This window comes from Scyliorhinus torazame, chromosome 2, assembly GCF_047496885.1.
Source record: "Scyliorhinus torazame isolate Kashiwa2021f chromosome 2, sScyTor2.1, whole genome shotgun sequence".
NCBI lineage: Eukaryota > Metazoa > Chordata > Chondrichthyes > Carcharhiniformes > Scyliorhinidae > Scyliorhinus > Scyliorhinus torazame.
Genome location: NC_092708.1, coordinates 66,919,895 through 66,946,342, shown reverse-complemented (window position 1 = coordinate 66,946,342; position 26,448 = coordinate 66,919,895). Strand labels below are relative to the sequence as shown.

The window sequence follows — 26,448 nt, the reverse complement described above, 5'->3', positions numbered from 1 at the left end:
ATGTTTAATAAATAGATTTTATTGTTAAATCTATTTAGCGGGCCTGTGACTCTATTCCTCCACATTTCATTCTTAAAATTAACAATCTTTTGAGCTTGGGTTCCATTCTGGGATTTTCCTCCAGTTATAACGTTGACTGAGACTGTAACAAAACAATATGGCTCCAAGTCAGATGAGGGACAATGTTGAGAAGGCGGGGCCTTCATGAATAACCTCTGCCATAATGGGAATTGAACTCATGCTGCTGGTCCCCAGGGTCGGTTTAGCTTGCTTAGCTATCCATCTGGTTTGTGATGCAGAGCAAGGCCAGCAATGCAGGTTCAATTCTTTTCAACCTTGTCTCTCGTCTGAAGTGTGATGATCCTTAGTCAGCTCTCCGCCTCGAAGGGGAATACAGCCTATGGTCATCTGGGACTATGGTGACTTTACTTCCATAACTTCCTGCATCAATGGTGAAGGGACTGAGTGCTAAATGTGATGGATAGGTTACTAATCTTTATTCTGGATGATGTTGAGCTTCTTGAGTTATATTCATCCGCAAGTGGAAAGCATTCAATTTCACTCCCGATTGGACCTTGGAGATAGAAACAATCTTTTGTGAGATAGGAGGTGAGTTAGCTGCCACTGAATTCCTAGCAACTAACCTTTTCCTGTAGCCACATTAGCTTTATTGCACATGTAATAGCATAATAGATTTTAAATAAACCAAAGTATTGAATCAGGCAGACATTGAGTATACAAATTCCCCACCATGGATTAATCACAGAATCACAGGAAAATACAGTGCAGAAAAGGCCCTTTGGCCCATTGAGTCTGCTCTGCCGCATGAAAGGCACCTGATCTGCCAATCCTAATCCCATTTGCCAGAACTTGGCCTATAGCCTCGAATGTTAAAACATGCCACGAGCTCATCCAGGTATTTTTTAAAGGATGTGAGGCAACACTCGCAGGCAGTGCGCTCCAGACTGTCACAACCCTCTGGGTAAAAAATATTTTCCTCAAATCCCCACTGAACCTTTCTCCCCTCACCTTGAACTTGTGCCCCCTCATAACCGACCATTCAACTAAGGGGAACAGCTGTTTCCTATCCACCCCATCCATACCCCTCATAATCTTGTACACGTCGATCAGGTTGCCCCTCAGTCCTCTCTGGCAGCACAGTAGCACAGTGGTTAGCACTGTTGCTTCACAGCTCCAGGTTCCAGATTCGATTCCCGTCTGTGCGGAGTCTGCATGTTCTCCCCGTGTCTGCGTGGATTTCCTCCGGGTGCTCCGGTTTCCTCCCACAGTCCAAAGACATGCAGGTTAGGTAGATTGGACATGCTAAATTGCCCTTAGAGTCTAAAAAGGTTAGGAGGGGTTATTGGGTTACGGGGATAGGGTGGAAGTGAGGGCTTAAGTGGGTCGGTGCAGACTCGATGGGCCAAATGGCCTCCTTCTGCACTGGATGTTCTATGTTCTATGGTCTCTGCTCCAGTGAAAGCAACCCAAGCCTATCCAACCTCTCTTCATAACTAAACTGTTCCTTCTCAGGCAACATTATGGTGAAACGCCTTTGTACCTGGTCCAGTGCAGTCACATCCTTCCTATAATTTAGCGACCAGAACTATACACAGTACTTCAGCTGTGGCCTCACCAATGTTCTATATAGCTCCAACATGACTTCCTTTCTTTTGTAATCTACGTCACAATTATCATAGAAGTTTACAGCATGGAAACAGGCCCTTCGGCCCAACCAGTCCATGCCGCCCAGTTTTTACCATTAAGCTAGTCCCAGTTGCCCGCACTTGGCCCATAACCCTCTATACAGGCAAATGTACCATTGCCTTTTTCGCAACTCTATTAACCTGCCCTTCTGCCTTCACAGAGCTATTTACAAACATGCCAAGGACGTTTTGTTCCTCAGGACTTCCCAGTGTGGCGCCATTCATTGAATATTTTGTTGTCAAATTGCTTCTTCCAAGTGTAACACCTCACACTTTTCATGATTAAATTCCATCTGCCACTTTTCTGCCCATTTGACCATCCTGTCTATATTTTCCTACAACCCAAGACTCTCAGCCTCATTGTTAACCACCCAGCCTATCTTTGTGTCATTAGTAAACCTACTGATCGTACCCCCCACATAGTCATTTTGGTCATTTATATAAATAACGAATAATAGGGGATCCAGCACAGATCCATGTGGTACGCCACTGGACACTGGCTTTCCAGTCACTAAAGTAGCTGTCTGTCATCACCCTCTGTTTCCTACAGCTCATCCAGCTTTGAATCCACCTTATCCAGTTCCCCTGTATCCCATGTGCATTTGACATCTTTATATGTCTCCCATGTGGGACCTTGTCAAATGTTTTGCTGAAATCCCTGTAAACTACATCAACTGCACTACCCTCATCTGCACACTTAGTCACGTACTCAAAAAATTCAATCAAATTTGTTAGGCATGACCTCCCTCTGACAAAGCCATGCTGACTATTCCTGATCAAACCTTGCCTCTCCGAGTGGAGAGAGATTCTCTCCTTCAGAATTTTATTCATTAGTTTCCCCACCAGTAATGTGAGACTCACTGGCCTTAGTTCCCCCCATATTCCTACAGCCTTTCTTAAATAGTGGGACAACATTCGCCATTCTCCAGTCCACTGTCACCTCTCACGTGGCCAGAGAAGAATTAAAAGTTTGGATCAGGGCCCCTGCAATCTCCTCCCTCAGGAACCAGGGACATAATTCGTCCGGACATGGAGATTTCTCCACTTTTAAGCCTGCCAACATGTCCAATACCTTGTCCCTTCCCATGACAACTTGCTTAATACCCTCACATAACCTCCCCGAGTTTCATATCTGCCTCCGCATTTTCTTGGGTGAAGAATGTTCATTTAACACCCTACCAATGTCCTCTGGCTCCACCTACAGATTCCCCCCTTGGTCCCTAATGGACCCTACTTTTTCCCTAGTTATCCTCTTCCCATTTATATACTTGTAGAATATCTTGTGATTTTCCCTACTTTTACAGATAGAGATTTCCTCTTTGCTCTCCTAATTGCTTTCTTCTGCTCCATCCAGCACTTTCTGTACTCCACTAATGCCTCTGTTGATTTGTTCCCTTTGTACTTATTAAGTGCCTTTCTCGTCCTTCTCATTGTATCCTGAATATCTCCCGTCATCTATGGTTCTCTGGGCTTGTTACACCTTCCTATTACCTCAGAGGGAAGCCTGTACCCTCCCCATTTCCTCTTTGAAGATCCCCCGCTGCTCTTTTGTTGATCTCCCCACCAGTAACTTGTTCCAATCTACCTTGGCCACATGCTGCCTTATTTTACTAAAGTCTGCTCTCCCCCAATCCAAGACCTTTTTCTGCAATGTGTCTCTTTCTTTGTCCATAACAAATTTAAATTGCCATGTTGTGGTCGCTATCACTAAAATGCTCTCCCACCATCACATCAACCAACCATCCGGCTTCTTTCCTCCGAATTAGGTCCAGCATTGCACCATCACTTGTTGGACCCTTGGGGTGTACATTTTATGAACTCTGCTCCCTCTAAGCCCTTAACACTATGACTATCCCAGTTAATGTTGGAAAAGTTGAAATCTCCCATGATAATTACCCTATTATTATTTTTACACACTTCTGCAAATTGCGCAAATATTTGCTCCTCAATTTCTTTCTGACTATCTGGGGGTCTATAATAAACTCTTAGCAATGTGGCTGTCCCTATTTTATTCCGAAGCTCTACCCAGAAAGCTTCATTTAATGCCACCCCCAAGATATCATCTCTGCTGACTGCAGTAATTGAGTACTTATCTAATAGTGCCCCTTTCCCTGTCCCTCCTGAAGATTCTGCATCCTGGAATGTTAAGTCGCCAATCCTGCCACTCCCTCAATCAGGTCTCCGTGATGGCTACTATATCATAATTCCACGTGTTCGGGCAGCACGGTAGTGCAGTGGGTTAGCCCTGCAGCCTCAAGGCGCCGAGATCCCAGGTTTGATCCCGACTCTGGGTCACTGACCATGTGAAGTTTGCACATTCTCACCGTGTTTGTGTGGGTTTCGCCCCCGCAACCCAAAAATATGCAGGCTAGATGGATTGGCCGCACTTAAATTGCCCCTTAATTGGAAAAAAAGGAGCTGGTTTAGCTCAGGACTAAATAGCTGGCTTTGAAAGCAGACCAAGGCAGGCCAGCAGGATGGTTCAATTCCCGTACCAGCCTCCCCGAACAGGTGCCGGAATATGGAGACCAGGGGCTTTTCACAGTAACTTCATTTGAAGCCTACTTGTGACAATAAGTGATTTTCATTTCATTTTCATTTTCAAAAATGAATTGGGTACACTAAATTTGTAAAAATAAATAAATAAATAAATAATTCCACGTGTCAACTCTCGCCCTTAACTCACCCGTCTTACCTGTAATATTCCAGGCATTAATGTAGAGGCCATTCAGCCTTGTCTTATTCTCTTGGAGTTGACCATTTCTCAGGTAAGAAACAGGGGCGGGATTCTCCAATAATGGGGCTACGTCCCCACGCCCGCGAGAAAACGCGCGCGAATCACTCTGGACTTACCTGGAAAAAGTCAGGGTGATTCCCCAATGAGCAGGGGCTAGCAGGGCCCCAGAGTGCTCCTCACAGCTCCAGCTGCCAATACGGGGCCCTGCACTTCCGGTCGGGGGTCTGCGCATGCGCACGGCGGCAGCCTACATCGGCCTCCCTGCGAGACATGGCGGACCCACACCGTGGACCGGCAACAAGAAGATAGGCCCCCCCCAGATCGCGCTTGCCCACAGATTGGTGGCCCCCGATCGGTAGCCTGGCCATCCTGGAGGTGCCACCCCATGAATTATCCCCCCCGCCCCCCAACAGGGTGGCCTTGCACTGAGTCCACAGCCGCCACGCTGAGTGGCCGCTGGGTGGAACTATTAGAGAAGCACGCCAGTGGGAACTCGGCCAGCTGCATATGGTGAATCGCCGTGGGGGCCTCTTTCAATGTCCCCCGACTGGCGCCACGCCGACCGCACACGCCTGATTGGCGCGGATTTCCCGGGGAGTGGCGTCGGACCCAATCTCGGGTTTGACGCCCATTCTCCGACCCCGTGCCGATCGCGATTTTGGAGCAGAGGCTGGCAGAATCCTGCCCCAGGTGCATGTTATGAAGATCTTGGAGAGAAACGCTTCTATATTCAGCTGGAGATATTTAGAATTAGAATTAGAACTGTAGGAGCTGACATGGATCCTCTATTATTTGTCCCCATCAGACTTCCTTTGCTGTTTCATGTGTCTATGGCATCTCCAAGTGAACAAAATGCACAATGCAATTTTCAATACACTACAGCTGGTAGTTAAAATCTCTATCATTATCTTAGGTACACACTGTCAGTATCTACCAGTATGACGATGCCAGCTATTTAAAAGAGTCACAATTAGCTTTATTACCCTGAGTTGGACTGCTTTAATTTTCTGATTTGCTTTCTTACTTTAAGTATCGGAGAACACATACATTAGTTGTCATGACTATAGAATCAGATGTATAGAATCAGGACAGCACGGTAGTCCAGTGGTTGGCACTGTTGTTTCACAGTGGCAGGGACCCGGGTTCGATTTACGGCTTGGGTCACTGTCTGTTGAAGCCTGCATGTTCTCCCCGTGTCTGCGTGGGTTTCCTCCTGCTGCTCCGATTTCCTGCCACAGTTCCAAAAGACGTGCTTGTTCGGTGAATTGGACATTCTGAATTCTCCTTCAGTGTACGGGAACATTAAGAGCTTAGGTGGCACACTTTACAATTTCAGCATGGCAAACGGTGATTAAAGCAGAGCACTGATATCAATTCTCTATTTCAATTGCTACATTCCATGTATACAAGCACAAAATAATACTATATTAATTAAAACATACAAAGTAGACTTTAGATAACATGGAGTCAAGAAGATTATGAATTCTGCAAAGTATTTCGATACCATGGTTATATTATTTACTTGAGCTCTTTAACCCTCGTTAATATAAAACGTGACTATACAATGTGTGCTAGAGATTTAAGCCAGGCCTTTAAATGACTTGTCCATCTCCCATGTCTGTATGGTTCTCACCCCCATACAGTGCAGAGGAGGTGGATTGACCACACTAAATTGTCCCATAATTGGAAACATTTTTCTAAAAATGACCTGCCAATTCTTTTAGACTCTTAACCTTACCTTCGGCCGACTTCACAAAAACGCCCAGTTCAGTCGAACTGAATGCTGCTTTAACTCATTGTGTTGATACCACAAACAATAAGTTACATGGACAATGCAAACCCACATTCACACATCCTGCTCTTTTTCCCTAATCCTACAATTTCTTTCCATCTTCAAGTGTATATCCAAATCCATTTTGGAAGTTTCTATTCAATTTGCATCAAATATCCGATCAGACAGTACTTTCCAGAACATCTCAGACACAAGGACATTCCTTTAAAACAGAGATGAGGAGAAAAATATCAGCCATGATTAAATGGTGGAGCAGAGTGGCCTAATTCTGCTCCAATTATTAAAAGTTGTTATGTGAAAAAAGGTTGCGAAGTGGATGCGTGGGGAGGACTACGTGAGCGTCCAAGCTGGCTGTTCCTGACTTTCAGTTACAAAATTCCTTCTTTCCTGCAGGAAGACACTGCTGCCGGCACTTCTCACCAACTCAGAAACAGGGAACTGATTTTGATCCTTAATTTTCTGTTCACAGTTTTAACGCTCCTCACAAATAACATTGTGCTCTCACCATGTGTTTTTTTGACGTCTTGTTACAATTGTTTAGCTCACTAGTTTAGCTCACTGGGCTAAGTCGCTGGCTTTGAAAGCAGACCAAAGCAGGCCAGCAGCACGGTTCAATTCCCGTACCAGCCTCCCCGAACTGGTGCCGGAATGTGGCAACTAGGGGCTTTTCACAGTAACTTCATTGAAGCCTACTCGTGACAATAAGCGATTTTCATTTTCATTTAATTTCAATTGATTAGACATGGTTTCAGCCCAGTAAGTGCAGTGGAAAACTCCATCTAAGACAATATTAACCTAATGATCATGAACATAATTGTAGAAGATTATAATTTATAAACGATTACTTATTTTTGCCAAAAGTTGTCAGCAGTCATTTCACATTGGGTACAACAAACTACTGGTTCAATGATCAGTCAAAAGATTACTTATATTTCAGCAACGCATGGGGCGGTATTCTGCCAACTGCTTGGTGGGTTTGGTGGCAGGTGGGTGCAAATAATGTGGCAAGGGCCAAAAAGGTGGAAAATTACATGAAATTCTCCCAATGGCACGGTAATGACAGATTAATCCTCCCACTGGCAAGTGGCGCAAACATTATTTGCATCTCATGAATACCCTATTATACAGCTGCCCACCAGTGTACTGTCAGGACTTCTGATCTTACGTCATGCCAGCGGGAAATTACATCAGCGTCAAACCCGATTGCTGAAGAGAGGCATGCACAAGGCAGTCCTCAATTTGCAAGAGACTTTGAGGTGAGTGCAACAAAACCCTTCTGCCATAGTGCTGCACTGCTCCTGCTCTGCCATTCACCACTCTGCCTGGGCAGACTGGTTCCTGCCCTTCATCTCCATGTGGAGTTGGTATACATGGACAGCACTGTGCTGTTTGCCCCATAGACAATGCTGTGGCGCTGTCTCAATTCAGTACTGCGCCTGGGGTTGCGGAGTACACGGGTATCTTTCATCCCGCCCCCCCTCCCGGCACCGCAGGCCAGTATCTATCTGGACAGCACTGTGCTGTGTGACTCATGCCGCCACTACAATAACAAACGTCCAAGGTTTGACCAGGGGCTGGTGTACGAGGTGAAGGGGGTGGGTGGAGGATTGGACATTGGTGACCAGAAGAACACAAGGGGGGCAATGTGGAAAGAGAGCTGTGCAAGAAACTTGCGGTGGGTAAGGAAAAGGCTCACAATGGCACGCTGAGGGGTAAGGAGGTTGATAAAAGACACAAACTGTTGGAGACAGAGGGAAGACCAAGGGGGGAAGATGAACCCCTACAGGCCTGCCTAAATAGCTCAAAAACAAGGGGGTCAAAAGAATACCACATTATTTACAGGAAGGAGATGGATGAAGGCTCCAAGGCAGTGGGTATAAATTCAGATGGGATATGGGCACCTCACAAGTAGTGCGATTGCAACAAAGGTGGTTGAATCAAGGAACAGACTTCTTCTATGTTGCTAGCCTTTCCTCCCTGGACATCCTGTATGGTCTGGTGAAGACAGGTGAGCTGGAGAGAATATTACGAGTGTGCTGGACTGGCGTTTAAATATGGCATCAGGACGTTTAAACCCATCAGCTAAGGTGGGTGGACTAATCAGCTATCATCCCACCGTGAGATTCCGAGGGGAACATTCCTGTGTATAATTAATGAGGTTCCAGGCACAGAATGTGGCCCCGGATCACATCATTCTGGTCAGCGGAAAAGGCATCGCTGGAGCTGCCCACCATCCCACTTAGACTCCGAAACAGAGAATTCCACCCCATGGTCATAACAGGAAACAGATAAAAGATGGGGTAATAGCTCAAACAAAACTGTTGTTTGTGGTGTTCATTGTGTTGATAATTTCAGGATGGTTGGCGCAGTGTTCACAAAGACCACAAATAGCTTTTAAATTGAACAAAGCTAAATATTTATTGACACTACTTAATTGGATTTGGCACTTACTCCTATATAATACACAGTTGATAATAAACATATAATCTACACTCATCTACTTAGGGGCTGGTTTGTACAGTGGGCTAAACAACTGGCTTGTAATGCAGAACAAGGCTAGCAGCATGGGTTCAGGTCCCGTACTGGCCTCCCTGAACAGGTGCTGGAATGTGACAGTGAGGGGCTTTTTACAGTAACTTCATTGAAGCCTACTTTTGGCAATAAGCAATTATTATACTTATTATTCTCTCTACACTGTTACATTCACAATGATCTGCTCTCACTCACACTATCTTTCCTTCAGTCTGTACTCTAACTTTCTCCTCAACTTCTCATCGCCAAGGCTTAGCATCAATGCCTCATATATCTGTACATCTCGCTCTCTCTCGTGGTTGATTTAGACATTACATTAACCCTTCCAGTTCCTTACATTTATGATAATGTCATATTGTTTTCACCTGAAAACACGTAGTGAATAGAAATATTGAAGCTTAATCAATACCTTTATATTTGGTGATTTGGTTTGGATTTGGCTCCACCACTTCATTGTGAATAGAAAGGCCAGGATGTTTGGATTGAATTTTGCCAAGAATTTCAAAGTCTATTTCACCTGAATGGAAAAAACACAATATTTCTGTCCATGAATTCATTACAGCACATTTTCAATGGAAGTAGATCAGCTGCATTGAATCTGATAGGATTCACTTGTTTTAAATTTCAAAAGTTCAGATCAATTCTAATCAATTTGCACTCATCTGACAGCAATGTACTTTTGCAAGAGCACAACAAGCTAAATGTATTTTTATTCACTCAAAGACTATTTCTGGTTTTCATTTAAGATCATACATATGAGGTGAATAATAATCACAGGAGATTAAAACTACTCTGATATTAATTGAACAGTGGAGATAGTTGAAGCGACAAGGGAATGGATTCCATACCATGTGCAGAGGGATCCTTTCTAACTTTACGTGTAAAAATCCCAAGAAGGAAAGATTTGCTACTGGAACGAAAAATGGGGATTTGATTTGATTTGACTTGATTTATTGTCACATGTACCGAAGTACAGTGAAAAGTATTTTTCTGCGGCCGAGGAACGTCCACAGGACGTACATAGGAGACACAATAATAATCAACAGAGAACATTGACAAATGGTACATCGACAAAACAGTGATTGGTTACAGTGCGGAACAAGGAGCCAAACAAAGCAAATACATGAGCAAGAGCAGCATAGGGCATCGTGAATAGTGTTCTTACAGGGAACTGATCAGTCCGAGGGGGAGTGGTTGAGGAGTCATGTAGCTGTGGGGAAGAAGCTGTTCCTATGTCTGGATGTGTGAGTCTTCAGACTTCTGTACCTTCTGCCTGATGGAAGGGTCTGGAAGAAGGCAATGTTTGGGTGGGAGAGGTCTCTGATAATGTGCCTGCCTTCCTGAGGCAGCGAGACATGTATACAGAATCAATGTGGGGGTGGCAAGTTTGTGTGATGCGTTGGGCTAAGCTCACCACAGTCTGAAGCTTCTTCCAATCTTGGGCCGAGCAGTTGCCATACCAAGCTGTGATGTAGCCGGATAGGATGCTCTCTATCCCATATCTGTAGAAGCTTGTGAGAGTCGATGCAGTCATGCCAAATTTCTTTAGCTTCCGTAGGAAGTAGAGATGTTGTTGGGCTTTCTTGACTGTTGCATCAACGTGAGTGGACCAGGACAGACTGTTGGAGATGGTGACCCCCAGGAACTTAAAGCTATCGACCACCTCCACTTGTACCAAAGCAGATAAGAATAGTGAAAGGAGGAGAACAACTAGGTAATACTGGCCTTACTATAAGATACTTCACGATCATGGGTTGGATTCTCCGTTTCTGAGATAGTGCTGGATTCTCCAATTCTGAGGCTATGTCTGGAGCATATGTCTAGTATTATGACATACCAACACCCCCCCCCCCCCCCCCCACCCCCTCCCAAGTGGGATCTAGCAGCCACTCCACATAAAACCCCTGGCTTTCCCTCCCAATACGGATGCAGAATTACCAGAGCCGTGGCAGATAGGACCTCCCTGTAATAGCCCTCGCCATCCCAGGGCAACCCCCCACCAGTCCCCCCAGGTCTCGCCAAAGCCCCTGCTGGTGTGCGGAGTGGCTCCCCACCTGACTATGACGGCACGGGATACAATCCGCAGCCGCCACGCGTGGTTGACGAAACCTCAGACCACAAGAGATCCATGGCGTTGGGAAGTCGGCCCACCGGGGGCAGAGCACGGGGGAGAGCCTTCGGTTGACGTTCTGAGGCCGTCCCAAAGGTGTGAGGCATACTCAGTGATGATGCCATTTTGGAGGGGCAGGAGCATCCGAAAACTGGCGCCGCCCCCAATTTCGACATCAAAACAGATTCTCCGGGCAATTGCCAAATACGATTTTGACGTCGGCAATCAGAGAATCCTGCCATAAGCATTGATGCCAACGCAGAATCCGTGGACTTTTGCGACAGAACAACCAGCGCAGCACCTAGACCAATTCCGCTACCGTTCAGGGGCTAGCACCAGTGCTGCGCAGAACACAATCGATTCTAATGAAAAATGGTGCGGGATTTGCTGGGTCCGTGATCGACACTCAGGAGGCTGACAAGCAGCAGTACAAATACCCATTACACTCTCCACATATGATGGCAAAAATGATGGTGCTGGTTGTGCTGGAGCGCACCCATACAGCTGATGGGTCAGCTGGGGCCAAATGGCACCCAGGGGCGTGCCCTGGGGGAACACCTATACGACCCATGGCACTAGGTTCAAAGTGGGCAGCTGCATGGCTGCCTTTCCAGCTGCGGCAATTGTGTCCCATGCCTGTCCACCCCAACCTCACAGCCCACCTTCTGGCCACCCCCCACTACTCCCCATGGCCATGGCAGAAGCCTCCAGGCTAGTGGCACAACTGTCAGCAAACTATGTTGGACACCTCCCTTTCCCCCTCTCTCTCCCTCAGCAGCCGCCACGCCGGTTATACGATTTTTAAAAGCACAAGTGAACCGCGCCATTTGGAACTCGGCCCATAGGAGGCGGAGAATCGCAGAGGCCCCGGAGAACACAGGGCGGGGCCCGCTAATAACATGCCAACGTGTCTACTGTATGTGCATTCTGGTACGCATTGACACCGCTGTCGAGGTGCTGGAGCATTTCGATTTGGCGTCAAATTGGCACCTGCCGTGATTTTGGCATCAAAACAGTGCTAACCACTGTGCTACCATGCCGTCACCTAGCACAGATGCCTGTGGCACCACACTAGTTACTGCCTGCCAATCAGAAAAAAAAACATTCCTCCCAACTTTTTGTATCCTGTCTGCTAACCAGCTTTTTATCTATCTCAAGACACGACCTGTATTCCCATGCGCTTTAACATTAGATATTAATCTGCTGTGTGAAACCTTGTCAGAAGACTTCTGAAAGTCTAAATAAACCACAACCACTGGTTTTCCCTGGTCAACTCTACTAGTTACATCTTCAAAGAATTCTATTGATTTGTCAAACATGATTTTCCTTTCGTAAATTCATACTGATTTTGTCTGATTACACCACTGCTTTCCAAATACTGTGTTCTGAAATCCTTGATAATGGACTCCAGCAACTTCACTACCACCAACGTGAGGCTCACGGGTCTATAGTTCCCTGTTTTTCTCAAGCTCTCTTTATAAATAACAGGGTTACATTCGCTGCCCTCCAATCTGTCGGAACCATTCCAGAGACCAAAGAAGTTTGTAAAATGACCACGAATGCATCTACTATTTCTCGGGCCACTTCCTTAAGTACTCTGGAATGAAGATTATCAAGCCCTGGAGATTTGCCAGCTTCAATCCGATTAATTTCCCCAAAATAATTTCTTTACTGACACTTATTTCCTTCAGCTCCTCACTGAAACTTGTGCTTCTCAGAACTTCCGGTACATTATTCATGTCTTTCTTTGTGAAGACAGAATCAAAGTACGAATTTAGTTCCTCAGCCATTTCTTTATTCCCTGTTATGAATTCCCTGTTTCTGACTGTAAGGGGCCTGCATTAGTTTTTATTAATCTTTTTCTCTTTGCATACCTGGAGAAACTTTTACAGTCAGTTTTTATGTTCCCCACTCGTTTACTTCCAAACTGTATTTTCCCCTTCTTAATCAATCCCATGGTCTGCCTTTGCTGAATTTATCTGTTCCCAATCCTCAGGTCGATTGCATTTTTTTGCTAATTTGTATGCCTCTTCTTTGAATCTAATACTATCTCGAATTTCCCTTCTAAGCCATGGTATAGCCATAATTCCCTTTCTACTCTTGCACCAAATAGGAATAACAACTTTTGAAGTTCACCTATTCGTTCCTTGAATGCCTGCCAGACACTTTTTACTCCTACCCTCTGCAGTAGAACCAACAGCTGTTTCTGTATCCTCTGTGAGGTCATTCCCCTCAACAGCATGGGAGCAGAGTGGTTAGCACAGTTGCTCCACAGCTCCAGGGTCCCGGGTTCGATTGCCGGCTTGGGTCACTGTCTGTGCGGAGTCTGCCCGTTCTCCCCGTGTGTGTGTGGGTTTCCTCCGGGTTCTCCGGTTTCCTCCCACAGTCCAAAGATGTGCAGGTTAGGTGGATTTGTCATGTTACATTGCCCTTAGGTTAGGTGGGGTTCTGGTTTACGGCGATAGGATGGAGGTGAGGGCTTAAGTGGGGTGCTCTTTCCAAGAGCTGGTACAGACCCGATGGGCCAAATGGCCTCCTTCTGCACTGTAAATTCTATGACCTATGAACAGTATCAAAAGCGGTATATCTGTTGTGCAGGGAAATGGCCACAGGAGATTCCTATGCATGAACTCATTCCCATCCAGTTCCAACGGGCTACACAGTGGATCTTGCCTGCACTACAGCCCACGCTCCCACAAGTCCTGAAAGATGTGCTTGTTAAGTGAATTGGACATTCTGAATTCTCCTAGTGTGGTGACTGGTGGATTTTCACAGTAACTTCATTGCAGTGTTAATGTAAGTCTACTTGTGGCAATAATAAAAATTATTATTAGTAGTAATACTAGGTATCCAGGGCAGAATTTCATGGTCAGAGTGCCTCCCCCTCCCACCGGCCAGATGTAGAGGGTGGGCAACATCAACATGGCCATTTCTGGGAGCCTCGATGCAATTGCATGTCCATTAGGAAGTCAACTGTCTGCTCTCAGGGTTTCTGTCGCTTCAAGCAGCCCTGTGTGCATTATCCTTGTGGTTGCTACTAAATGGACAATAGGGAACCCATTGACATTCATTACTTGATCCTTTTCATTTGTCATTGAAAATTGATTTTTAATTAAATACTCTGTATCAGGGGTGGTAAAATACAGACCTCATGAATACAACAGATACACCATTAGATACAGAACAATGGACATTGCAGGACCTACCTGAACCACTTCCTACTCCCAGGACATTTAGACTGGAAACTCCCTTTTTCCCGATGCTGTGAAGAAAATAAAATATTATTGTTATATTACAAATATGTCATTATTCTTTGCCTTTTGATCCAGAATGGTCTGATGAGTTGATGATAAAGAAACCACCAGTCTTTAGATTGAAGCAAAACAAATTTATTGAATAGCAATTAATTAAATAAAGTTTGCACACACTACTGAGCTATAACTATTAAAAAAGTAAGGTTTAAACAGTAATCTAGAATCTAGTATTAACTAACGATGAATCTAACTCAAATCTAAACTATTCCTCGTGCTGTGATCAATACTTCTCCTCTGCTAATCACCCAGCATTCCCTGAGGTCTGATATTTATACTGGGAACTTGTGGTGCCCTCTAGTGTTGGAATTACACCGAGATGTAATGATTAACCCTTCACTGGTGTACCTATATACATATCATTACAGTTATTTTTAAAAGACATGAACAAATCTGAAATGACATTTGTAACAAACGATTTCACTGAACAATGGCTACATAGATCTTAATTTTAATATGCAAAAAACTTAGAGTTAATCTGTAAACCTGCAAAGCAAAAGTTATCAAATTATTTGAACTATTTCAATTAGGCACAAAGAAGCAAATGACCTGAAATTTATAGTTGCAGTGATGGTGAAACTCAGCATTCCCTGTCATTACTCCCCTGAAACTTGTAATGATATGTATAATCTGGAGAGAGTAAAGGGCTAACAAGATGATGTTCATGTATATCAATGCTAGATGGCATCACTGAGTAGTCTTATGAAAGGCTGCAACTCTAAGCATTGTTTGAGAAGCTGTTGGGGAAGTTGATAAAGGAGGATAGTGTGAAGTTGAGTTAGAGTGTAGGTTGTATTAGTGAGAGATGATTAATTACTGTAACATAGATTCAATACTATTATTTTGTTAGCTGTTACTCAGTAGAATGTGCAAACCATTTCAAGTAGTGTAATATAAACTAGCTCTGGTTTAAACGTATAGCGTTATGGTCTTTGTAAACACGACGACTTTGGCAATCTTGGAGCATATCATGCTACCAGCAGTGGAAATCTAACAAAACTGACAGCGGCTTCTGAAGTCCACATATACAGTGAAGCACGGAAATCTTTGACAAAGGGTCATCTGGACTCGAAACGTTAGCTCTTTTCTCTCCCTATGGATGCTGCAAGACCTGCTGAGATTTTCCAGCATTTTCTCTCTGGTTTCAGATTCCAGCATCTGCAGTAATTTGCTTTTACCCAAACCCCTCTTCCCTATTCCCGTAACCCCATCGAACCTTCATATCATTGGACAATTGGGACAATTTACCATGGCCAATCCACCTAACCTGCACATCTTTGGACTGTGGGAGAAAACCGGAGTACCCGGAGGAAATGCACGCAGACACGGGGAGGATGTACAAACTCCACACAGACAGTCACCTGAGGACGGAATTGAAACCAGGACCATCATGATGTGAGGCAGTAGTGCTAACCACTGGGCCTGTCATAAAATCCCATGAATAAATTACACCTCATTTGATGAGGTGTGGCTGGATTTTTAACGATGTGCCATGTTTGTAATTAACTGCTAAGCAGCAACACAAACCCTGAAAATTCAATTTCAAATTTGTTGAATGTCAAATCTTTCCATTGTGATAAGAAATTGCACATATGTTAAAAAATTTTATAAGGTAATGATATTTTAGCTTCCACCTTAATCCCATGTGTATGCGCCCAATCATTTATTTTGTTATGTGTAAAATTGTAAAGTTAGAGGGTTTAGTGCTTTTTACTTTCTGGATTTCTCTCTGCCAGAATAAGGCAATGTAATGAGCTGCTCACTGGACTTGATGGCACCATTACTACTCAGAACCTCACAATCCCCTTGACTTGGCACCAGATTTAAACTAATATTGGCAAAAGGAAAACTCATGCCACAGAGATTACTATGTTGTGTCAATTCTAAACAATAAAGCAAGCGACTTTTAAGGTATTCAAGGTTTACGGGGGAAGACAGCAAAGTGCAGTTGAGGCCACAATTGGGTTAGCCATGATCTTATTGAGTGGTGGAGGAAGCTAACAGGCCAAATGACCTACCCCTACTCCGAGGGCGGATTTTCCTAAATCTTAGGTAAGCATCACTCTCGGAGCCAAAACCAGCGCGAGTCCTGCCAGCTCCGATGGTGCGATCCAGGTGGCAATTTGAGCCACTTTGACATTTTTTTTCCCCCCAAGTGGAAAATGCCCAGCATCTGATTCTCCTACTCTGTGTTCATATGAACCCTCCAGTCAAGGTGGCGCTGCATTTAAACAGCTGTACAGCACTTACTCTCATTCAAGCCAGGAGGATGGCAGCCAGGAAGCCAGCTCTACGATTCATGGAGGGGCACGAGCCACAATATTGGATGCCATGGAGGAGATAAGGGCAAGAGGTTGACAAGATACCCTCCAGAAAGATGATGAACCCCACCTGAGAGACGGTGGCAGCAGCACCACAAGAGGTCAAGGGTGCAATGCCGCAAGAAGATGTGCAACCTATTCTGTTCTGCCAGTGTAAGTGCGTCCTGTATCCTCTCTGCACTCCACCTTGCTGTCATCTCAAGGAATGTCACCTTGACTTCACAGGCTTCCAGCTAGCAGGGCCCCAGCTTCCCACAACTCCTCACAATGCTTCTCTGCTCATGTGTCATGCTCGCAAATGCCAGCTTTCATTGACATCTGACCTACCAGACAGCCAGCTAACATAATTTCCATTTCTGTTCCTGCAGGATAAACCTGTTCACAACAGCCATGAGTGAGCAAAAACGAGTGGTGGGATACTGGAGTTGAAGATCCTGACTCCATTTGAGGAGAGAAAGCCCTGGAGCTCACAAGAGGGGAGCAGTGGTGGGCCTGTGCGGAGAGCGAGCTGGGCCTGTGAGAGGAAAATAAGGAGCCTCTGCACGTTCATTCAAGTGGAGCATAGCCTGGGGACTTCGCCCCAGAAGAGTCTGGGATTGACCAGCCAAATTGAATCCCCCTTTACTGAGACCAGCGCAACCCGAGCACAGCGGGCTGAACAGGGTTACTCAACAACACCGGTGCTACCCGAATGTAGACGGGGCACTGGAATTCGCCACTCCAGAGGATGTCTGCTAAGGATATCTCAGGCAACAAGGTGTGGAAGGAAATTGGCTGCCCCCACCTCTGATGTGCATGGGGACACCTGAACATGGTGGGAGGGTACAGAAAGTATTGTGTGGGCACAGTGTGGGCACATTGTTACTTGTCACATTTTGATACGTCACTACATTAAATATTATTGTTATTCATTACTTCAAAACCTCAGGTTCTTAAACCAACCTCCCAGTGGCATGGCCTCCCCATCAGGATGCAGGTGACCTCACTGGGGCTCCATGCCCATCAGACAGTTACGCCCTCTCATTGGGAATGTTTCAGGACTCAGGTATGATTCCGTGAACCCTGGACCCTCATCCCTCAGCTCTCTCTCTCGAGCGCAATGGGTCAGAGGAATGTAGCGCAGAACCTCACTCAGACATGCGCCGGGGAGTCAGCATGCTGGCAGCAGACACACAGGAGTCAGACATAAACAGTAGCTGAGGAGAATCGCAGCCCATTCGACACTGCGAGTCATCGTTATCCTACTGCATCGACCATGCAGCAGTCACTCAAGGACACCCAGCACCCTGTTGATTGAGATCTCGGCTACCTTCACTCCTGTTTGCAAAGGGATCACGACAACCTGGGTGGGTGGGGGGGCATTCACAATACAAGCCAGCATGCCAGTCTTCAACCATGAATTGGGAGGTCATGAGGGCATTTATAGCTCTTCTGCCTGTTCACACCCTCACCCTCTGGGCTCCACTCTGAGGCTCTTCTTCGGCATCCTCCTCACCTGAGGACATATTCCGCTCCTCAAGATGGTCCTCAGGAAGCTCCTTGCCCCACAGCAGAGCCAAATTGCATCGGGCACAGCCGACCACAATAATGTAGGAGGCCCTCTGGGGGCTGTATTGAGATGCCCACCAGACCTGTCAAGGCAGCAGAATCACATCATAAACAGGCCAATGCACCGCTCATTAACAGATCGAGTCGCACTGTAAGCTCATTTTAATTGGTCTCCGCAGTGGTCTGTGACCTCTACACTGGTGTCATCAGCCATAGCCTGAGTGGATATCCATTGTCTCCAAGGAGTCATACCTGTCACCTGAGATGTCCTTTGAAAATCCCAGGGATCTGCTACTGGCCTAAGATGATGCTGTCATGCATGCCCCCTGGAAAACTGGCACCCCTGTGCATGACACACATCTAGCGTTCGCACACCAGCTAGATATGAGGGAGTGGAACCCCTTGTGTTGGTTAAGGTACTCTCTAGTGAGTACCTCAGGTGAAGGAGCAGGGCTCCGAAAGCTAGTGATTTGAAACAAACCTGTTGGACTTTAACCTGGTATTGGAAGATTTCTTACTGTGCTCACCCCAGTCCAACGCCGGCATTGCCACATCTTGGAAAATAGAACCTTACTCAAGCTCACACTTCCATCCTATCCCCGTAAGCCAGTAACCCCACCTAATCTTTTTGCACACTGAGAGTATTTTTTTTAGAATGGCCAATCCACCTAACCCGCACATCTTTGGGCTGTGGGAGGAAACCGGAGCACCCGGAAGAAACCCACTCAACCACAGGGAGAACATGCAGACTCCGCACAGGCAGTGACCCAGGCCTGGAATTGAACCACAGTGCTACCTTGCGCCCAGATGTCCTCACCTACATGGACTTGCATTTAGCCTTGAGTCTTTCCCATCAATTAAGCCTGAACCAACTGGGGGTTCTTTCAGGAGGGGAATGTGCTTGCTCATCGTGACTCACCGAAGTCAATTGGACAGTGATGTCTGCCTTGGTTGGTGGGTGGGCAGCTAATGGATCCTGACCAGCAGGCATTGGGATCCTGGAAGAGAAGCAAACTCTTTGCCTCTTGATCCCATGCTACCAAGGTTAGAGCCTGGAGACCTGAGGCTCAATCCCATTCCTTGACTTGGAACTTTTTTAAGTTGAATCAATTCAACAAAATCAAATAAACTGAGGGATGATGTAAAAGGGGCAATCCTTAAAGGGACATTGCACTAAACAAAAACAAAGAGAAAATGAAACTAAAAACATCAAATCAAAAGATGATTAAAAGGGTCGATAAAGCACAAAACATGAAGCCAAGGGCAGGAATTCCCCCACAGTTCTCTGAAGCATGTTCTCCTGCAGAAGGGGCAGCACACCATTGTTAGCCGGCTCCATCTTCTGTTCCCGCTGATGTCCACAGCGTTTTGTGGGACTTGCCTGTCCCGCCACCAAGGTGTCACCTTCAGCGGGGCCGGAAGATCTCGCCAGCAGGAAGGACCAGAAAATCCCACCCCAAGAGTCTCTTTGCTTTCTCAAGAGGACATGCAAAATCTAATTGTCTTAAAAGCATCTGGAGGTCACTCAGTGTCTTCGCCAATATTTATCCCTCAAAAAGATCACTAAAATAATATTAGGGTTGACATTGGTATGCGCTGTGTGTTTCTTAACGGAGTTAAGCAAGGATTTATTGTACAAATTTAGCAGTGTGATTGCCTGCACTCTGTCATGTTCTGTCGAATTGCCGGTATGAATGATGCGCTACGGGCAGCACGGTGGTGCAGTGGTTAGCATTGCTGTCTCACGGCACCTAGGTCCCACGTTTGATCCCGAATCTGGGTCACTGTCTGTGTGGAGTTTGCACATTCTCCCCGTGTTTGCGTGGGTTCACCCCCACAACCCATAGATGTGTAGGGTAGGTTAATTGGCCACATTAAATTGCCCATTAATTGGAAAAAATGAATTGGGTACTCTAAATTTTTAAAAAATAAATAAATGATGCACTGCAGAACAGAGAGTCATAGGGCGGGATTTTGTGATCCTGAGGCTAAGTGTTGACGCCATCAGAAACGTTGTCTCGTTTCCTGACGGCGTCAACATGGCCTCAGGATCAGCAATTCTGGCCCCTACAGGGGGCCAGCACAGCACTGGAGCGGTTCACGCTGCTCCAGCTTCTGATCCTGGCACGAAACGTACACCGCGGGGTCCGCGCATGCGCAGTGGCACCCGCGCCAATGCGCGCATGCGCAGTGGCTTCCTTCAACGCGGTGGCCCTGACGCAACATAGCGCAGGACTACAGGGGTTGGCGCGGAAGAAAAGAGGCCGCCAGCCAGTGGGCCCCGATCGCGGGCCAGGCCACATCGGAGGCCCCCCCCACACCCCCCCCCCCCCCCCACCCCCCGGGTTGGAACCCCCCATAGGCCGCGCCCCCCGACCCTTCCACGCCGAGTTCCCGCTGGCTGAGAGCAGGTGTGGATGGCGCCGGCAGGACTCGGGGTTTTTACGCCGGCCGGCCGCGTAGAGCGGCTCCTGACTGATGCCACGCTAACCACGCTGGCGCCAATGGCACCGATACTCCGCTCTGCGGAGAATCGCGTGCCGACGTCGGGGTGGCGTGGCGTGATTTGCGCCGGTTGCGGGCATTCTCCGGCCCGGCGCCGGGCTGAGAGAATCCCGCCTGTAGAGTCATCGAGGTTTACAGAATGAAAACAGGCCCTTTGGCCCAACTTGTCTCTGCCACCCAGTTTTCATCACTAAGCTAGTCCCAATTGCACACATTAGGCCCATTCCCTCTATACGCATCTTTCCCATATAACTGTCTAAATGCTTTTTAAAAGAGAAAATTGTACCCACCTCTACTACTGCCTCTGGCAACTCGTTCCAGACACTCACCACCCTCTGTGTGAAAAAATTGCCCTTCTGGACCTTTTTGTATCTCTCCCCTCTCACTTTAAACCTATGCCCTCTAGTTTTAGACTCCCCTACCTTTGGGAAAAGATGTTGACTATCTACCTGAACTATGTCCCTCATTATTTTATAGAACTCTATAAGTTCACCCCTAAGCTTCCTTCGCTGCAGGGAAAAAAGTTCCAGTCTATCCAGCCTTTTCTTCTTATAATAATAATAATAATCTTTATTATTGTCACAAGTCGGCTTACATTAACACTGGAATGAAGTTACTGTGAAAATCTCCAGCCGCCAAACTCCAGTGCCTGTTCGGGTACACAGAGGGAGAATTCAGAATGTCCAATTCACCTAACAGCATGTCTTTGGGGACTTGTGGAAGGAAACTGGAGCACCCAGAGGAAACCCACGCAGACACAGTATAAACCATCAAGTCTTGGTAGTATCCCAGTAATTCTTTTCTGCACTCTTTCTAGTTTAATAATATGCTTTGTATAATAGGGTAACCAGAACTGTACACAGTATTCTAAGTGTGGCCATACTAATAGAACATAGAACAATACAGCGCAGTACAGGCCCTTCGGCCCACGATGTTGCACCGAAACAAAAGCCATCTAACCTACACTATGCCATTATCATCCATATGTTTATCCAATAAACTTTTAAATGCCCTCAATGTTGGCGAGTTCACTACTGTAGCAGGTAGGGCATTCCACGGCCTCACTACTCTTTGCGTAAAGAACCTACCTCTGACCTCTGTCCTATATCTATTACCCCTCAGTTTAAAGTTATGTCCCCTCGTGCCAGCCATATCCATCCGCGGGAGAAGGCTCTCACTGTCCACCCTATCCAACCCCCTGATCATTTTGTATGCCTCTATTAAGTCTCCTCTTAACCTTCTTCTCTCCAACGAAAACAACCTCAAGTCCATCAGCCTTTCCTCATAAGATTTTCCCTCCATACCAGGCAACATCCTGGTAAATCTCCTCTGCACCCGCTCCAAAGCCTCCACGTCCTTCCTATAATGCGGTGACCAGAACTGTACGCAATACTCCAAATGCGGCCGTACCAGAGTTCTGTACAGCTGCAACATGACCTCCCGACTCCGGAACTCAATCCCTCTACCAATAAAGGCCAACACTCCATAGGCCTTCTTCACAACCCTATCAACCTGGGTGGCAACTTTCAGGGATCTATGTACATGGACACCTAGATCCCTCTGCTCATCCACACTTTCAAGAACTTTACCATTAGCCAAATATTCCGCATTCCTGTTATTCCTTCCAAAGTGAATCACCTCACACTTCTCTACATTAAACTCCATTTGCCACCTCTCAGCCCAGCTCTGCAGCTTATCTATATCCCTCTGTAACCTGCTACATCCTTCCACACTATCGACAACACCACCGACTTTAGTATCGTCTGCAAATTTACTCACCCACCCTTCTGCGCCTTCCTCTAGGTCATTGATAAAAATGACAAACAGCAACGGCCCCAGAACAGATCCTTGTGGTACTCCACTTGTGACTGTACTCCATTCTGAACATTTCCCATCAGCCACCACCCTCTGTCTTCTTTCAGCTAGCCAATTTCTGATCCACATCTCTAAATCACCCTCAATCTCCAGCCTCCGTATTTTTTGCAATAGCCTACCGTGGGGAACCTTATCAAACGCTTTGCTGAAATCCATATACACCACATCAACTGCTCTACCCTCGTCTACCTGTTCAGTCACCTTCTCAAAGAACTCAATAAGGTTTGTGAGGCATGACCTACCCTTCACAAAGCCATGCTGACTATCCCTGATCATATTATTCCTATCTAGATGATTATAAATCTTGTCTCTTATAATCCCCTCCAAGACTTTACCCACTACAGACGTGAGGCTCACTGGTCTATAGTTGCCGGGGTTGTCTCTGCTCCCCTTTTTGAACAAAGGGACCACATTTGCTGTCCTCCAGTTCTCTGGCACTATTCCTGTAGCCAATGATGACATAAAAATCAAAGCCAAAGGTCCAGCAATCTCTTCCCTGGCCTCCCATAGAATCCTAGGATTAATCCCATCAGGTCCCGGGGACTTATCTATTTTCAGCCTGTCCAGAATTGCCAACACCTCTTCCCTACGTACCTCAATGCCATCTATTCTATTAGCCTGGGGCTCAGCATTCTCCTCCACAACATTATCTTTTTCCTGAGTGAATACTGACGGAAAATATTCATTTAGTATCTCGCCTATCTCTTCAGACTCCACACACAATTTCCCATCCCTGTCCTTGACTGGTCCTACTCTTTCCCTAGTCATTCGCTTATTCCTGACAGACCTATAGAAAGCTTTTGGGTTTTCCTTGATCCTTCCTGCCAAATACTTCTCATGTCCCCTCCTTGCTCGTCTTAGCTCTCTCTTTAGATCCTTCCTCGCTACCTTGTAACTATCCATCGCCCCAACCAAAACTTCACACTTCATCTTCACATAGGCCTCCTTCTTCCTCTTAACAAGAGATTCCACTTCCTTGATAAACCACGGTTCCCTCGCTCGACGCCTTCCTCCCTGTCTGACCGGTACATACTTATCAAGAACACGCAGTAGCTGATCCTTGAACAAGCCCCACTTATCCAGTGTGCCCAACACTTGCAGCCTACTTCTCCACCTTATCCCCCCCAAGTCGCGTCTAATGGCATCATAATTGCCCTTCCCCCAGCTATAACTCTTGCCCTGCGGTGTATACTTATCCCTTTCCATCATTAACGTAAACGTCACCGAATTGTGGTCACTGTCCCCAAAGTGCTCTCCTACCTCCAAATCCAACACCTGGCCTGGTTCATTACCCAAAACCAAATCCAACGTGGCCTCGCCTCTTGTTGGCCTGTCAACATATTGTTTCAGGAAACCCTCCTGCACACACTGTGCAAAAAACGACCCATCTATTGTACTCGAACTATATCTTTTCCAGTCAATATTTGGAAAGTTAAAGTCTCCCATAATAACTACCCTGTTACTTTCGCTCATATCCAGAATCATCTTCGCCATCCTTTTCTCTACATCCCTAGAACTATTAGGAGGCCTATAAAAAACTCCCAACAGGGTGACCTCTCCTTTCCTGTTTCTAACTTCAGCCAATACTACCTCGGAAGAAGAGTCCCCATCTAGCATCCTCTCCGCCACCGTAATACTGCTCTTAACTAGCAGCGCCACACCTCCCCCTCTTTTGCCTCCTTCTCTGAGCTTACTAAAACACCTAAACCCCGGAACCTGCAACATCCATTCCTGTCCCTGCTCTATCCATGTCTCCGAAATGGCCACAACATCGAAGTCCCAGGTACCAACCCACGCTGCCAGTTCCCCTACCTTGTTTCGTATACTCCTGGCATTGAAGTAGACACACTTCAAACCACCTACCTGAACACTGGCCCCCTCCTGCGACGTCAAATCTGTGCTCCTGACCTCTATACTCTCATTCTCCCTTTCCCTAAAACTACAATCCAGGTTCCCATGTCCCTGCTGCATTAGATTAAACCCCCCCCAAAGAGCACTAACAAATCTCCCCCCCAGGATATTTGTGCCCCTCAGGTTCAGATGTAGACCATCCTGTCTGTAGAGGTCCCACCTTCCCCAGAAAGAGCCCCAGTTATCCAAAAATCTGAATCCCTCCCGCCTGCACCATCCCTGTAGCCACGTGTTTAAATGCTCTCTCTCCCTATTCCTCATCTCACTATCACGTGGCACGGGCAACAACCCAGAGATAACAACTCTGTTTGTTCTAGTTCTGAGCTTCCATCCTAGCTCCCTGAAAGCCTGCCTGACATCCTTGTCCCCTTTCCTACCTATGTCGTTGGTGCCAATGTGGACCACGACTTGGGGCTGCTCCCCCTCCCCCCTAAGGACCCGGAAAACACGATCCGAGACATCACGTACCCTTGCACCTGGGAGGCAACATACCAAACGTGAGTCTCTCACCCTCCCACAAAATCTCCTATCTGTGCCCCTGACTCTAGAGTCCCCAATTACTAATGCTCTGCTCCTCTCCCCCCTTCCCTTCTGAGCAACAGGGACAGACTCCGTGCCAGAGGCCCGTACCCCATGGCTTACCCCTGGTAAGTTGTCCCCCCCACAAGTATCCAAAGCGGTATACTTGTTTCTCAGGGGAACGACCGCAGGGGATCCCTGCACTGACTGTTTTTTCCCAGTCCCTCTTACAGTTACCCACCTATCTCCAATCTTTGGTGTAACTAATTCCCTGAAGCTGCTATCTATGACCCCTTCTGCCTCCCGAATGATCCGAAGTTCTTCCAACTCCAGCTCCAGTTCCCTAACTCGGTCTTGGAGGAGCTGGAGATGGCAGCACTTCCTGCAGGTAAAATCAGCAGGGACACTAACTGCATCCCTCACCTCAAACATCCTGCAGGAGGAACATTGCACTCCCTTCCCTGCCATTCCTCTAACTTTCTACCAAGATCTGGCTAACAACTAAATTAAATTTTTATTTAAAAAAATAATAATATAATAAAATATGGTACTTACCTCAGACCAATGGGTTTTATTATTAGGTTAGAGGAGGAGGGCGGTTGGGAGACACTACACGTGTAGTGTCTCGGGTTTCCTCTCCACCAGAATTTATTGGTGAGGGTCTTCCCAGACGTCCGCGGGTCGACTTCCTGATCCCGCCTAAAAAACTAATTTTTAAAAAAAAGAAAAGAAAGAAAAGAAAAAAGAAAAGAAAAATTCTCAGCTCCTGCTGAAATTGACTAACCAGCCAGCTGTTCTCACGCCGCCGAAATCGACTGGCCTGCCCCTGCAAAGACAAGTGCTTTTAAAGGTTGACTTACCTCCCAGCAACCTCCTTCCGCAATGCTCCCGCTGAAACTGACTCACCAGCTGTTCTCCCGCCGCCGAAATCGAAATGACTTCGACAACTTCAGCAATACTTCCCAACTTCGGTTTTCAATGTTCTCATCAATGAAACCAAGTACGTTGAATGTCTTCTTCACCATCCTGTCCAACAGTGACTCCACTTTTAAGGAGCTATAAACCTGTACTCCTCGATCTCTTTGTTCTATAAGTCTCCCCAACCCCCTACCATTTACTGAGTCGGACCTGCCCCGATTTGACCTACCAAAATGTATCACCTCACACTTGCCTAAATTGAACTCCATCTGCCATTCATCGGCCCACTGGCCCAATTGATCAAGATCCTGTTGCAATTCTAGATAACCTTCTTCATTGTCCACTATGCCACCAATCGTAGTGTCATCTGCAAACTTACTAACCATGCCTCCTAAATTCTCATTCAAATCATTGATATAATAATAAATAACAGTGGACCCTAGACTGATCCCTGAGGCACACTGCTGGTCACAGGCCTCCAGTTTGAAAAACACATCTCTACAACCACCCTTTGTCTTCTGTCATCAAGCTAATTTTGTATACGATTGGCTACCTCACCCTGAATCCTATGAGATTTAACTTTATGCAACAACCTACCATACGGTACTTTGTCAAAGGCCTTGCTAAAGTCCATATAGATAACGTCAACTGCACTGCGCGGAC

General features: G+C 46.4%; 1 protein-coding gene across 1 annotated transcript in view; it reads right to left on the bottom strand.

The window, feature by feature from the left end:
* Nucleotides 1–26,448, bottom strand: part of LOC140388219 (histamine N-methyltransferase-like) — a 71,009-nt gene that overhangs the window by 33,234 nt on the left and 11,327 nt on the right. Inside the window, exons 2-3 of the mRNA XM_072472024.1 lie at nucleotides 14,084–14,139; nucleotides 9,177–9,284 (exon numbers count right to left, since the gene is read on the bottom strand). Coding sequence (XP_072328125.1) covers nucleotides 9,177–9,284; nucleotides 14,084–14,139 — 164 coding nt within the window. The remainder of the gene's footprint in view (nucleotides 1–9,176; nucleotides 9,285–14,083; nucleotides 14,140–26,448) is intronic.